The 15,123-nt window shown below is 39.5% G+C and overlaps 2 protein-coding genes across 5 annotated transcripts in view; one reads left to right on the top strand and one right to left on the bottom strand.

Moving 5' to 3' along the window:
* Nucleotides 1-15,123, top strand: part of CMSS1 (cms1 ribosomal small subunit homolog) — a 352,914-nt gene that overhangs the window by 54,780 nt on the left and 283,011 nt on the right. The gene's annotated exons all lie outside the window — the stretch shown is intronic.
* Nucleotides 1-15,123, bottom strand: part of FILIP1L (filamin A interacting protein 1 like) — a 294,587-nt gene that overhangs the window by 41,442 nt on the left and 238,022 nt on the right. The window contains exon 1 of one of the 4 annotated variants that reach the window (XM_075913914.1): nucleotides 5,589-5,726. The exons of the other annotated variants lie outside the window; for them this stretch is intronic. Within the exon in view, the coding sequence (XP_075770029.1) occupies nucleotides 5,589-5,599 (11 nt within the window). The 5' untranslated portion in view covers nucleotides 5,600-5,726. Of the gene's footprint in view, nucleotides 1-5,588; nucleotides 5,727-15,123 lie in introns of those variants that run through there. 4 annotated transcript variants of the gene reach the window in all.

Below are 15,123 nucleotides of genomic sequence, written 5' to 3'. Positions count from 1 at the left end.
TTGTAGCTAATTATAATATATTCAGGGTTTAGGAGTTTTTCCTGATGCGATGGATGATACATATGTTTAGTTCTAGGAAATCTACAGGCAAGTCTGAGATTATAAGAAATTAAGAGATTTTAACAGTTTGGATATGATGACTACAGCTCATGTAAGTTTTAGGCCATAAAATGGATACAGACAACTATTTTAAAGAAACACTGAAGTTAAAAATAATTTTAAAACAATTGTAGTCGATATACACATAACATCACAAATACATGTTTAATAGGTAAGAATGTTTAAGGTCTCATCTGCTTTTTTTCTGTTTATGCAATTTTCATAGGGCAGCCACAATATGCTACTGAGGATTTGTCTATGTGGCCCTGAGTTTGGGCTATGGGGGATGTAAACTATAGTGCACGATAGCATGCTGCTCTGTAACTGTACTGCATGGATACAACTTGCATGAACTAAAAGGTACCTAGTTTGCTTTAACATAATCTTGACTATTTCAGTTTGCACCAACATAATACACTTCAGGGCAGTAAGAGTATGTGGGCTGCAGTTCACATTGCCATTATTCACATGGCATAGTTTAGATGCATTTCTAGTTAGTTTTCTCTTTAATTTGTCATGCACAAGCTCTAATATTTGCTTTGCAAACACTGACGGAGAAATCAGTTAATTTTTAAAAGTCCACCTGTTTACACTGAATTTGAAAGAAACTTAGTTGAAATGTTAGGTTTAAGACCTATCTTTATTGCCAAATTTACCTTTGACGTTGGTGGATTATATCTAGGCTGTTCTTCCTTGGCAGCTCTGTGGGAGCCTACAAAGGAAAATGCAATTGGACTCATGTCTTCTTTTTAGAATTATTAAAAAAAAACCTTGAAAAAAATTTTGTCCAGAAAGATTGTTTTGCTTTATATTTTTTAAAGTTGAAATAGGACTTAAATAACCCAATTTGGATTGGGACTGATTGTGCTGGGTGCTGTTCAAACATAGAAAGGGACATTTAGATCTGGTCTATTTGAACGATTTGCTTGCAAGATCAGGAAGGGTTTGTTTTATTTTTTGTTTCTAATGAAAACTCACCTCACACAAATCTCACAGAAGCTTCTAAAGGACCAGAAAGCCCTGATTCTGATGGTAATCAATCAGGTTTTAATTTTCAAGACAGAAAAGTAGTCTCTTATTTTGGGTGCCTAACCTGAAATACGTAACATCTAGTTTTCTGAATAGTTGAGCACCCACAGTTCCAATTTAGGGAGTCCAGTTGTTCAGCTCCCTCATATATTAATCTGTTAGGTGACTGTTCCGCTCAGATAACTCAGCCTCTGTATACTCTGTTCCTGGGAAGTCAACCAACTGTATGCTTTGCCTGAAGCTGAACTAAAAGGGGCTATGGATTTTGCCAGCACGTTCATGATGGGACGTGTGCAGAGGGTGACCTCTGCGGCAGAAAAGGGCACGGTGCACTCTACACCTGAATGAGCAGGATGAAAGGAATCTTTTTTCTAATGTGTTTGAATGTTCAGTTTCTAATTAGATTCATCCACTTCATTTATTTTTAAAAAAGGGTTATATTATGAAATTTTGTCACACATGCCTTAATGTTGCCTTCACAGAATTTAATCTGTTTCTAACCTGTTGCTTAAAGTTTTCTCTTCCCCCTTCTAATTTCTCTTCTCCACGTAAGCTAGCCTAATGTGGAGACAGCATCAGGAGAGAGTTTGACTTTGGATTGTTTGCAGACTGGAGATTACTGATCTCTGTCTGTCTATAACTTTATAGACTTTTTCTCCTAAGTCTATGAAGCTTGAGAGAGACAGTTCTAAAGGCCTGATCCTGCACCCATGGTCAGTCAATGAAGGTTTTATTATTGACTTCAATAGGAACAATCTGGACCTTGAAAACACCAAAAAAACCTGCTCTTTTAAGAGAAAACAGTGCCAGTGACAGATATCAAACTAAAGGCCTAATCCTGAATGTTACTGAGCGCCTCAGCTCCCACTGATTTAATTTACCTAAAAAGGCCTTACATTTAATTTTTTGGCAGTGCCTCATGCCCACCTGGAGTTGAATATTAAACTATTTTTGAGGAATCAGCGGTTGAACTGAGCAGCCTATCAATCTAATCAAATTTCAGGAGTTCCACTCAATAAGACACAGACAGATGGACATAAACAATTCAAAATGGTTTACATTAGAAATAATGTATAGTGTTGTGTTCTAACCAGTTACATGATAGGTGAAAATATTAGAGTTGAACTCTCAGAGTTAGGAATTAAAACTTTACTTATTGGTCTTAAAAGTTTAATGACTTCTACAGTATAAAATATTTAGGATGCTATCTTTTATATACCAGTTTTTAATTCTAAATGCATCAGCATTATCTAGTTACTGCCATACACAGGAGCTGACAGAAGTTGCTTGCAGAACAATTGCAAAAGAATGTACACCATTAGTAATCTTTCACTTCCCCATCTCTAAGTATGTTTGGCAGAGATCTTTATTAAAAAAGGCATGGGCCTTTTGAGAATTTGTACATAATAGGAATTGCAGTTAGAAGTGAAATTTGGAAGGGCTTTTTGGGGCTTTTTGAAGAATCCATCCCAGCATTATGAAAATCAGACAAAAATGTCAGTAATTAGCAAAGTCAAGCAGTAACCTGATTTATCTGGAATTGATTGGGGTGTGGGAAGTTTAATTTTTTTTATTTAAACATGGAAAACCAGTTAGATATTATTTCTTTTGTTGGGGGAAAGGAAAATAGGAGTGTCATGGATTTTTACTTAGAAATGGTATTTCATACAACCAGCTAATGGGTTAGTATGAAAAGTTAACAGTCCATGATAATTCAGACTGAGTGTTGAAATGCTTTCTACCATAATATTACATTTAAATTAAGAGCTGTACTTTTGAAGACTGTTAATCAAATGTTCTCAATACATTCCTTGGGCAATTAATTAAAATAATAACTATTACTGATATTGAAGAGTGGGAAAAAAAAGATAAAGACCGCACCTCTGATGTCATAATGAGATCTTTCCCTGAAACAAGCTTTACTCTATTTAAATAATTTTATATTACATTGAAAGCAACTAGAGGTAGAGAGAAATAATTCACACTAGCAATGAGAGGTAAAAATGATGGAAGGGGCAAAGCAAAGAGCTGTAGCTGTGTAAATTCAGTGGGCCATATTCTTCAGTGTAAATTTAGTGAAGTTTTTCCAGATTTATGCCAATATAAATAAAAAAAGAATTAATATAAGAAAGTGCAGAATAAGTGTTTCCCCTTACAACTAAAAAAAAGGCTGACTACAGGGAACCCAGGTGTTAATGCACTGATGGATGCTATGATTTGCATCAGGCTTACTGCAGTTTATAGTACAGATGGTACAGTGGGAGTTGCTGTAACAGTTATTAATGGTTTCTGTTTCCCTCCTTCTATGTTACATTCAAGAACCGTTTCTCTCCTATGGGTAGAATTTTGCCATTTCCAGTTATAGGCTTAATCAAATAGTTTTTCTATTGCAAATGAAATATTTCCATAGAACTGAGTTGTCTGTTGTTTCCTCATCAAATTGTTATGGACCTTCTTGTTCTTTGACTAAATGAGAAGTTTCTGGGAATCTGCTAGTGGACTTTGCTTTAAGAAATCTGGCGGTTGTTGGTTTTTTTTTAACTTCACTGATATTTCTCCAATGTACATCTGATAGTTTCATTGTTTAATTTACTAAACCAGGCATTACATTAAATCTGTTGGACATAATAATTAGGGAATACTGTTACCTCTTTGTTTTGTTAAAAGATTATTGTGGGGGACAGAGGATAAGAAAGCCCAGGTATGGCAAAAGTAAGTTGTGGGTATTACGGCAGTGGAATCCAAATTTGGCATTTTATTTTTTTAAATACCAGCTGTTTTGGTAGCAAGGATTTTTTTCATTGTGCAAATCAATATAGCATTTTCTTGTCAGCTATGTAGCCAGACAGACTGAAAGCATCAATCGAGATGTGAACGCTGTCTGATTATAATAAGGATTATCTTGTAAACAAGGATGAGAGAGATTACTACTTAAATGCCAATGCTTGTAATACAGGAGTTCCCAATTTACCATTACATGAAATTTCAGTTTATAAATTAAGTTGTAGGAGCATCTGGGAAATGCCTACTGACCTAATTTTTGCTGAAAAGCAGAACATTTTATTATGAGTATGTTAAGACAGTGATTTACTTTTCCAGCCAGCCCTTGTTCTTAGTCTCTTGTGGGGGAAAAAAGATCTTATTTAAAGAAATTCGTAACAGTAAATTTTGTAGCTTGTCTTTAAAGCCACATATAAGTGACAATATAGAAGTGGTCATGGATGCAATAGTTTTCATTCTTCCCTGTATATTTCCAAACTAGATTCTTCAGGATTTTCAGCATTTCATTAAATAAAAACAAACCTCTGCCAATAGTTTATGCAGACTTCTTTTGATCGTGTGGACAGTTACTAATTACTTTGAAAAAGTAATGCATATAGGCTTTTTTGTTTACTTGATGGGTTAGTGTGTAGGATGTGTTAGTCTGACTTTGTATTTCATAGAATTTAATTTACACAATCAATTTACATGTTCATTATTCTGCAGTCAATAATGTACACTTGGGACTTGATCCTGCAAACCTTTGTGCTTGAATTTGTGCTTGCTTTCATAATTAGTTTCCTGAACTGGGATTATGACTATAAGTAAGGATTACTCCAGTGAGTAACAATTTACAATGGAGTGTGTTTCTGCAAGATGCAGACACCAAACACAATATCATATTAGACTTTGCAACATACTAAACACCTCCTGATATGTGTTGAATGCTCTCAACTGCTGGGTATTTAGGACCTTGCAGAATCTGCCCTAGAAGGTAATGAGTTATCTCTATTTTTTAAAGCATCATCACTTGCTAGATGGTCAATATTGAATTCTTGAAATTGACAGTTCTTTCCTCTCTCTCTCTCTGACATTTGCACACAAGATGCAGAAGAGGGAACTAGTATATTGGACTTGAATAGTTTGTATACATTCAATTAATGTATGCTTTTAAATAAAGTGTAATCTTATTAAAAAGTAGTGCTCCCAGCAGTATTTTAACACTCTGAGTACAGTTTAAATGCCTCTTTGTAAACTACAATAAAAGATGCTCAAAAGTACAAATACATTCTAGTATACACGTGTGTATGCATGTCTTTTAATATATAGCATACACATATAAACACATCATATAAAGAGAAATGCAGTAGCTCTATGTAATGTATTACAATACAGTTGGATTCTTTCCACAGTTTAAATGCAGTCATTATTCTGTCCAGCCCATTTGGAAAGTGTGTGTAATTCATAGCTCTCCCCCTGCCCACTTAACATTAAATAAATGCCTCATCTGATGCATCTGCAAGATTTTTTTATTTAAAAAAAAAGTTCAGAAATTGTTTCAATAGTTATTCTAGTTTTGAGCAACTAAACATATCTTTTGAATCCCGTGTTTTTGGAAATAATTATTGATGCTGATGATATTTTTAACCCAAAATGGCCATTGGTTGCTAAAAGAAGTTTTCCTCCCACCTCTCTCTTACCTTATATGCATAGACTGTAGAATTCCCTGGTTTAGCTATTGCTCTATGGTGTTGGGATTTCAGTTCTCCTAAGCATCAGAGATGTGAGCATTCCAGCAGTTACACCAAACAATGAGAGATAGACTCCTTGCATGCCCCAAGCCTATGAAGCATTACGTCATTGCATTACCATATAAGGAACTCAGTGTTGTGCAGACTCGTAGTGTCTGACTAGTGTACTTCAGTGATAGCCAGAACTTAGAAAGCTTATTAGTGTGTTCTGGCTCCAGCTGACGCTCAAGACTGTGTGAAATATTTCATTTGTGTACCCAATTCATGGCCAAAAAGAATGTGCGGAAGGCACGGGTAACAGCAGTTTCTCTTTATTTTTGATAATAAAGTCACGGAAAGTCATTAGCTGATTATAAGATAATGTTTACCTCTTAGTTTCTTAGCCCAGCATGTAAAAAAACCAAAAACAAAAAATGGGCATCTTACTTAATAAGTTGTCTTGAAAGGGTTTGTCTCTTTTCTTTTTTCTTAAGATGACAAAAAGTGTACGTTTAGCTGAACTCCTCTGCAAGTGATATGAACTTCAAGCCTTCTCCTTTTTACTTTCTGTAAAGAGCTGGGTCCACAGAGGATAGTATTTTATTTCCTGATGATGTAACTACAAAACAATTCTTCAAGTGATGATGGGAAGGCCAGATGAAATCTCTTCCTCCCCTCCCCTTCAGTGTTTTTCCTACAAAACCCTTTTTTCCTTTTTGCATGTTTATATTTCAGCTAAGGCCATTAGAGTTTTGAGCAACTATTTTTAGTGAGAAGATTTTAAAAGAAACTAATCTTTTGATGAAGAAACTGAGAGGCCAAACAGGAAAATACAACTGTGGGACTTAAAATATATCTCTTATTTCCTCCCCTCCATTTTTGCCAACTATTCCCTAAAAACATTGGGGGGGGGGGGGGGAGATCTGCAATATGCAGGGGATATCCTTGCTGAAGCCCCATTTAGAGTTAGAGGAAGTTAACTAAATAAATCCCCCTACAAATTGATATCCGAATTAAACCATTAAGTGCTTTCTAAACGGTTACGTTTTGCTCTTCAAAATGGATTATGAATGTATCTGCTTCATTTGCACACCCTGACATTTTAGTTTTCAGATGAGTTGATACGTATGTTTACTTGAATCTGTTTAAAAACTCATAATAAAAATGTTCTATTAAAATGTGATTAAGAAGGCCAGTGTGAGGGCTAATACTTATGTTTAGATAGAGGTATTGTTTCCATGTGTTAGAAAAATAAATACCAAAAATATGCATTTTATGAGGAAAAAACATAAGTAGAGTAAACGCTTTGAAGTAAGAATAAGAGCCTCCGGAAAAGGGCACTTTTTCCGGAGGATCGGGGCCAGTGTAGACGCTCTTTTCCGGCTTTTTTAAAAGCCGGAAAAAAGCGGCGGACATTTTTATTTCACGACGACTCGTGAAATTTACATGCCCCTTCCGGAAAAGGGGCCAGTGTAGACGTAGCCCCTGTGTATGTATTTTGGGAGGGAGGGTTATTATCTGCTTACATAGGAGGGGATCAGACCTGGGTTGTGCCCATGAAAGCTCATGATACTATATATATATTTTTGTTAATCTCTAAGGTGCTATAGGTCCACTAGTTTTTTAAGTTTCTTTCAAACCTAGTTAGCATTATAAACATCAATATAGAAATCTCCCTAAGCCTGTCTTTTGGGAAGACTGATATGCCTTGTTGTGAGAGAGTGTGTGTGAGGTAGTATCTTTTATTGGACCGACTTCTGTAGGTGAGAGAGACAAGATTTCAAGCCTTGTTATGGTTTACCAGTCCTCTTGACAGAAGTGCATAATAATTTATTTAGCATTATAGGCAGATAACCGTCCACTGGCTGACATTTGTGCTTAGATCCCTCCTGTTGGACCAGGATATGATACTTTACACTTGTACAAGTACCTTTCATCAGAGTACTTTACAAATGTTAATTAGCCATCACCGTACTGCAGGGAGGTGCTGTAGCTCACTTCACTCTCCACTGAAAAGCCACCTCCTTAGTGTGGATCTCAGCAGCTGTTCAACAGAGCATAGCAGCAATACATCACACTTTAAGACAGGAAATGTAAGCATTGCTTTCCTTCATCCTCCCCCACTCTGTTTTTTTTCTGTGTACTTCTCTCTTCATGCCTGCGCTCCATTGATTGAGCCCACCTCCATGCTAAGTTTACCTATATTCTAAGTGCCATGCCACACAGTATGGTCTGTTAGAATGGTGAATGCAAAACTTTGTGGGCTAGAAGGTCCCATGTCCCAACATCCCTAAAACAAAAGGACCATCCTTCCCAATCTGGCTCTGTTTTGATGCTGCTACAAGGACATCCCGCTGTTAAGGAACAAAGCCCAGATAGTTCTGATTATAAGCTTGTGACATTCTTTTGCCTGGGGGAGGGAATGCAAATCCCCCTGTTTATAAATCCATGTTTGCAGCAGGGATGGCCAAAGTATGACCTTGGAGTGTTCCTAATTAATCCTGCTCTACCATAAAAATGTTCACATCTGTGGTCTGTTGCAAAGCCGCTTTGCCACAGTGAATCTGCCAAGTCTGTAATTACCTGTTTCAATGTCACAGTTTAATAGTGCCTAAGATAAAAAACTATTTCAAGTACTAAGTTGAAATAGTGAAGAATTGTATGTCAAGGAAACATGTAGTAAGAATTTAATTTTTTTTTCCATTAGTCTCTGTGTAATTGTGTGCCCGGAGCCTTCCTTGGTGCCTCTTTGACATGGGCAGTGGGTGAAGGTAGGGCTGGAAGACGCAGCTCCCGCCCAGTCCCATCCCAACCCCTCCCCTTCTGCCCAAGCCCTACCCCCAGCACCTTAGGAGGTGGGGCTATGCACGGCCTCAGCTTCTCCCTCCCAGCACCATGGGATGGAGGAGGGTGCATTGTCCCAATTTCCCCGGCCCTGGCTCAACAGGGAGGGAAGAGGGCGTGCGGCCCCAGCGCCGGAGCACCGAGGAGGGTGGACAATGTGCGGCTCCAGCCTCCCTGACTCTGGTGCACTGGGGATGGCAGGCGCTGGGGGCAGCAACATTCTGCCCCCATTATGCCTATAGTAAGTATTCTGGGGACAGTGTGCGTGGGACCATGCCTGGCAGTTTGGGAAGGCAGTGCCTTCCCCCGCTTATGATACCTGCTGCCCCTGCTCTTAGATCTTTAGCCCAGAGTCTTAGGGTGAAATCCTGGCCTCATTGAATTCAATGGCAAATTTCCCTTGGACATCAATAAAGCCAGCAATTCACCCTGTCAGGATGTGTCTATACTGTGGTGTAGGTTGACCGACCTAGCGTGTGAAAAACAGAAGTCTGGACACAAGCTATCCACCTGAGTAGTGACACAAGTAGGTAAAGCAGATTTGTGCTTGTTGGCTAGCCCAGGTTAACATCCACACTGTTACTTTTAGTGTAATTGCTTGAGCAGAGCCTCCCTGGGCAGGGAGTCAGTCAGCTACAATATAGACGTGTCCTCAATGGCAACCATGCACCTTGTACATGTTAGTACTCATTTACTTCTCCCAATCAATGAGTGACTCCATTTTGTCATGATCCTGATTTGCCGTGTTTCTCTCATAATGAATGCATGTACCTAACATTCTGTGCTGCCCATGAACCTTCAAGTTTTAGAGCTCAGAGTAGCTTAAATCCAGACTGTGATCACTTTTCCTCTGTAGACTCAGCTGCTAAAGCTGAGGTTTTCTGGTTTCAGTGACGAGGTTGAAGTTGTTAGGATGCTAGAGCAGCCTATTCTTTTAAATTAAATGTATAGGCAACCAATAAAAACACTTTTTTTAAAAAAAAGTGTATTTTTGTATTTTAAAACTATGTATGCATCCTTCAGAAATGATTATGCTCACATGTTTCTATGGTGTCAGGACACAATCCTACAAGGTGTGTGTGTGTGTGTGTGTGTGTGTGTGTGTGTGTGTGTATTTTTGTATAGTAGAGAAAGTCCCCTCAGCATAAATTAGTGTTTTAGTTATGCAGTGTACTAACAGAACAAAAAAGTGTACAATCTCCATAAACTCCCAAATTGCTGTCAGTTAAGATTTTAGCAGGAGGGGTGAAGAAACCTTCATTCTGCAAAATGGTTGGTCCCACCTTGTACTCAGTGTTTTAAAAAAAAAAAAAACCCAGAAACTTACTGCATCGAGAGGGACTGCAGAACACTTAGCTGACAAAGTGTTCTCTCGAATAAAATAATTCGATAAGAGAGGAGAGAGCCTATTATTTAGGTCATTTTGCTTCTCTGTCTCCCTGAAAACAAGCTCTGTTTCCTTAGTGACTAATCATAGTTTTCAAAATTGTTGTTACCATTTCAAGTATTACGGTGGGATAGAAAAACCAAAGAGTCATGAAAATTAGAGACAAAAAGAAAAAAAACCCTCTTAGGTCATCTAGCCCAGTGTTTCTCAACCAGTGGAACAAGTACCCTTTGGGGTACTTGAGAGAAGTCTGGAGAGTACGACAACACAACTGAAATCTGGAGAAAATTGAATTTTTGTTTTAAGTTTTACAGCACTTTATTATTATTTTTTACTTTTTACAACCCAAAAAATTTCATCGCCCACCTGGCTACCGTTAAGTTGTTTAAAAAAATGTGTTGCAATGGTAGAAAAAAATTGTGTGTCTGAAAACTATAAGTACTGGGGGTACTTATTTGTTTTTTAAAAGGGGTACTTTATAAAAAAACAGGACTATGTATCACTTTAAAGACTAACAAGATGGTTTATTAGGTGATGAGCTTTCGTGGGCCAGACCCACTTCCTCAGATCAAATAGTGGAAGAAAATTGGCCAAGTGTCAAAGGATCAATGCCCACAAAACAGATATTAGACAGGATAACAAAGAAAAAACAGTTTCTTGCCATTTCAATCAGAAAGGACATTGTCTCAACGACTTGATTACCTGCATCCTGCTTCAAAGGCCTTTTAAAACTACACTTGAAAGAGAATCCTCTGAACTGTCATTCATGCTTAAATTTGACACTTTACACTTAGGTTTAACAAAGACATTCATTATCTTACCCATTACAAAGATAGCTTCCCCAATTATCACCTCTAATATCATTAGCTTACAGACATTTACCTTCTCCCCCCCATCTCCCTTCTGTTCTGAAATTTGATTTGTCCTTTTCATATGTGTTCATTTTTTTAATTGTATCCTTTGGTATATATGGTTGTGACAATTTTCTTCCACTATTTGATCCGAGGAAGTGGGTCTGGCCCACGAAAGCTCATCACCTAATAAATCATCTTGTTATTCTTTAAAGTGCTACATAGTCCTGTTTTTTGTTCCAGCTATGCCAGACTAACATGGCTACATTTCTATCACAGTATAAAAAAAGGTTGAGACATACTGATCTAGCCTACCTATGCCAGAACAGGACTGCTCTTTGTAGCGTGTTCACAAATGTATTTTTTTGTTTGCTGATTACTCTTCAGTTTAATTTTATTATTTAAATTGTGATAGTGTCTACTCTGTGCAGGAGCTTGCATGAAGAAAAGGTCCCTAATTTGAAGAACTAAAATGATACAAGTACATGAGGGTAAGGGAAAATATATAACCCATCATCACCCTCATCACTCTCTGTGTGTGTATGTATGTTAATTTAATTTTAAGGACAAAACATATAACTCACTTCTTCTGTTAAATCTCTTTTTTTTCCCTTCCCTTCCATCACCCAGTCTTCCTATCTACAATTTCATAATCCTAACCATTCTATCATTTTTCAAAAGCTTCAGGGGGTAGCCGAGTCAGTCTGTACAGGAAAAACTTAAAAAAACAACAAATAGTCTGGTAGCACTTTAAAGACTAACAAAACATGTAGATGGTATCATGAGCTTTCGTGGGCACAACCCACTTCTTCAGATGACCAGAGGGTTGGGTGTCCAGAACTAAAAAGTGAGCTCTGCCATGAAAGCTCATGATACCATCTACATGTTTTGTTAGTCTTAAGAGCTACCAGACTATTCGTTGTTTTTTAAGTTCGTTCTAGCATTTGACTCTCTTCCCTTCGCGATTCGCGTCTAAGATAAAGGAAATATCAATCAAGGACCTTAGTTCAGCAAAACATTTAAACATATGCTTGTATGTTTTGCTGAATAGGATGGACTTAAGAACCTACTTAAGTTTTATCACATATTTTAATGCTTGGCTGAAATAGGGCCTCAGTGAGCTAGTTTCATGTTTTGTGTTGCCTGAACGATTCTTGTTTTTTACTTTTACCAGGATACTGTCAAGTAGTTTGGGTCCAAATTTTGGATTATAACAAATAGACACACACAGAAAATTTGTCAATTTTTTAAATTAAAATTGTACATATTTTGAGACCATTTCTTCTTCTGGGGAACGGTGATTGTGCAATATGGATCTAAGCATTTACATGCAGTGTTGGAAAATTAAAGATAACAGAAAGCAGTGTTGATTTAGGGAATGAAAACCAAAGTGAACTTGATCGGTCTAGTTTCATTGCCTAACATACTTGATGAACAAGGTGAAATGATGTCCAAATATTTGTTCTAATAACTTTGTATTATTTTATTTCTGAATCCATATGTAACCTTGTTCCTATTGAAGTCTGTGGGAACTCTGCCATTAATTTAAATGCGAGCAAAATCAGTCTGTACCTTTTATAATTCGTTGTTAAACCTTTAATTAAATAATTAAAACACTTTATTTTTATTTTCCCCTTCCCTTAATACCTTACATTGTAGACTACTAGATCTCACTATGAAATTGCTTTTCTGGGTTTCAGACTAACTCTTTCTTGGATTTAGTTTCTGCACTTTACTGAAATAAATGTTGAGGCTGTTATGGCTAAATAAGAGTCTGAATGTATATGTGGAGGGAAACAGTGGAAAGTTCTTAAAGGCTTTTGCTATGGGCCATCAATGGAAGCAGTTTCAGATCTTCTTTTAGCAAAGGGAGAGAATTAGCCATCCAAATTCTTGTATTGTACCCTATATGGCAGATTCTGTCTAACTTCTGTGCCAGATTTTATTAGGATTAGTTAGGTCCTATTTCCTCAAAGCACAGCCTCAAGACATACAGTAACTGCATTTCTTCACTTAGCTACTGATTCCTTTTCTCTGACAGAGTTGGAAGACGTTCCCTACAGAGTAATGCATTTGGTTCCTTATTGTATATATGTGACCTGGAGAAAGTTTTAGAAAAATCTGTTGTAGCATAAATTATTACAAACTTTGCCTCAACGGGGTGAGAGAGGACACGAGACATAAAGAAGAAAATTGGGAAATTTTGAAATTTTGTCTGTAGGTGGTAAGTTGACTAGTTATCTGAACGTTATTTGTCTGATGAATTGGTAGGCTTTTGAAGCCTATAGTAATGTTAGTTTTGTTAGTGTGCTACCCCCGTTGTAGTTCTGTTCTCCCCCCCCCCCCCCACCAACCACACTGAATTGGGATAATTTTCATACATTCTGTGGTCTTACCTAGAAACTTGACATTTTTGGTTGTGCTTTGAAGTTTTACCGTGTGGGGGTGGGGGTGTGGGGGTGGGGGTGGTTGAGCTGTCCCTGTCAGTGATGCAGCTGCTTCAATAAGTAGAACCTTGCACAAATAAAACAATTTGTATTTGCATTCACAACTATAGCTGCATCCACAACTGCTGATGTGGATACTCATGGATATGAAGTGGATATTTGCGGATTTTGAAGGCCCTATCAATAAGTATTTCAGAAGCATCACAGTCCTGGTTTATACTAGGGAGTTATTTTGAAATAACCCCCCTTAGTTTGAAATTATAAGCAGAGCATCCACACTGCCTAGCCCGTTAATTTGGGCTGGTTATTTCGAAATCTGTACTCCCGCTTTTCTCGGGGAATAGCACTTATTTCAAAATTGTTATTTCGAAATAGTGTTAGTGTGGAAGATCCAGTACTGCTAATTCAAAATAACTGGCCTTCAGAGGCCTCTCACAGCTGCACTTGTGACTACTCTGGCCACACCTGCCATCTCCACTGTTCCCCTTCTCCTGTAGAGATTAAAACTACAGGCAGGAGGAGAAGGGCATGTGCCATGTGGAGAACTCTCTCTGAATGACTCTATGGGATCCGCAGGCAGAAGAGAACCCAAGAGGACCTCATGCGGGAGCAGGGGCTGGTCGCTGACCGGAGGAGTGCCTGGGACCAGCCGGCACGTCAGCACAAGGCCATGTGCTCCTCCCTTGCCTCGGTGATGGAGTGCATGGCCTCGTACATGGAGCAGGCCACCAGCCACCTTCCCCTTCCCTCATGGCTTCCTCTTCTAGCCCCCAGGGGCCAACCGGGGCCCCAGAACACAGAGTGGTGGGTCCTCTCAGGCAGCCTCTCAGATGCCAGTCCCAGCCCCATCCCTGAGCCTCCCTCTCCTCCTTCCCCATTCCAGGTTCTTTCCACAGTCTCTCCACTATTGTATATCCTGCCCTCTCCTCCTCCTCTTCCCCTCCCCCCCCGCAATAAATAATCCTGTTTTTTCACAAATTAAGGCTTTTTTACTTGCTCTGCAGGAGAGGGAAAAAGGTGGAAAGGGAGGACAGGGGAAGTGGGTGGGGAAAGGCACGTGGAGGGCATGCAGGGGCCCCTTGTGGGGAGACACGGGGGAGAGTGTCACAGCTGGCCTTGGATGAAACTCTCCATCAAGGCCTCCCTGATGAGCAAAGCCCTTTGATATGCTCTCTGAATGGCACGGGTAGTGTCCAGCTCTTCATATGCCCTGGCAGGAAAGTCTCCCCCTTGCTCTCACAGAGGTTGTGGAGCACACAGCCGGCAGCCACCACAAAGGGGATGTTGTGCTCACTCAGGTCCAGGCAGGAGAGGAGACTCCTGAACCTCCCCTTTTGATGGCCATGCGGCACCTGCTCAACCTGGTGTTTAAGTGCTCCTTGGTGGGGTCCAGGATGCCCGTGTAGTACTTCATGAGCCAGGGGAGCAAGGAGTAGACTGCGTCACCCAGGATACAGATGGGCATGTCCACCTCTCCGAATCTGATGATGTGGTTGGGGAAAAAAGTGCCAGTGTGCATCTTTCGGAACAGACAGGAGTTTGGGAAAATGCAGGCATTGTGCACTTTCCCTGACCAGCAAGTGTCCCTTGTGATCCATGAGGGCTTGCAGCACCATGGAGGGGTATCCCTTTCCGTTTATGTAGTCTGAGGCATGGTAGTCGGGGGCCAGGATGGAGATGTGAGTGCCATTTATTCCTCCCCTCTCCCCCGCAGTTGGGGAAGCCCAGGGCGACACAGCCATCCACGATGGTGTTGACATTTCCCAGAGCGATGACCCTCCATAGCAGCACGTGGTTGATGGCCTTCGCTACTTGTTCTGAGCACAGCCCTGACTCTGGATTTCCCCATGCTGAACTGGTTCCTGATGGAGCGGTAGCTGTCTGGTGTGGTGAGCTTCCACGGGGTGTTGCCAACCCCGTGCAGAAACGCATCGCCAGATCTCAGTTGGGTGTTCTGTCGCCTGAGGGCAGAGGTG

This window comes from Pelodiscus sinensis, chromosome 1, assembly GCF_049634645.1.
Source record: "Pelodiscus sinensis isolate JC-2024 chromosome 1, ASM4963464v1, whole genome shotgun sequence".
NCBI lineage: Eukaryota > Metazoa > Chordata > Testudines > Trionychidae > Pelodiscus > Pelodiscus sinensis.
The sequence above is the reverse complement of the archived record's forward strand: the minus strand, read 5'-3'. Positions and strand labels throughout refer to the sequence as shown.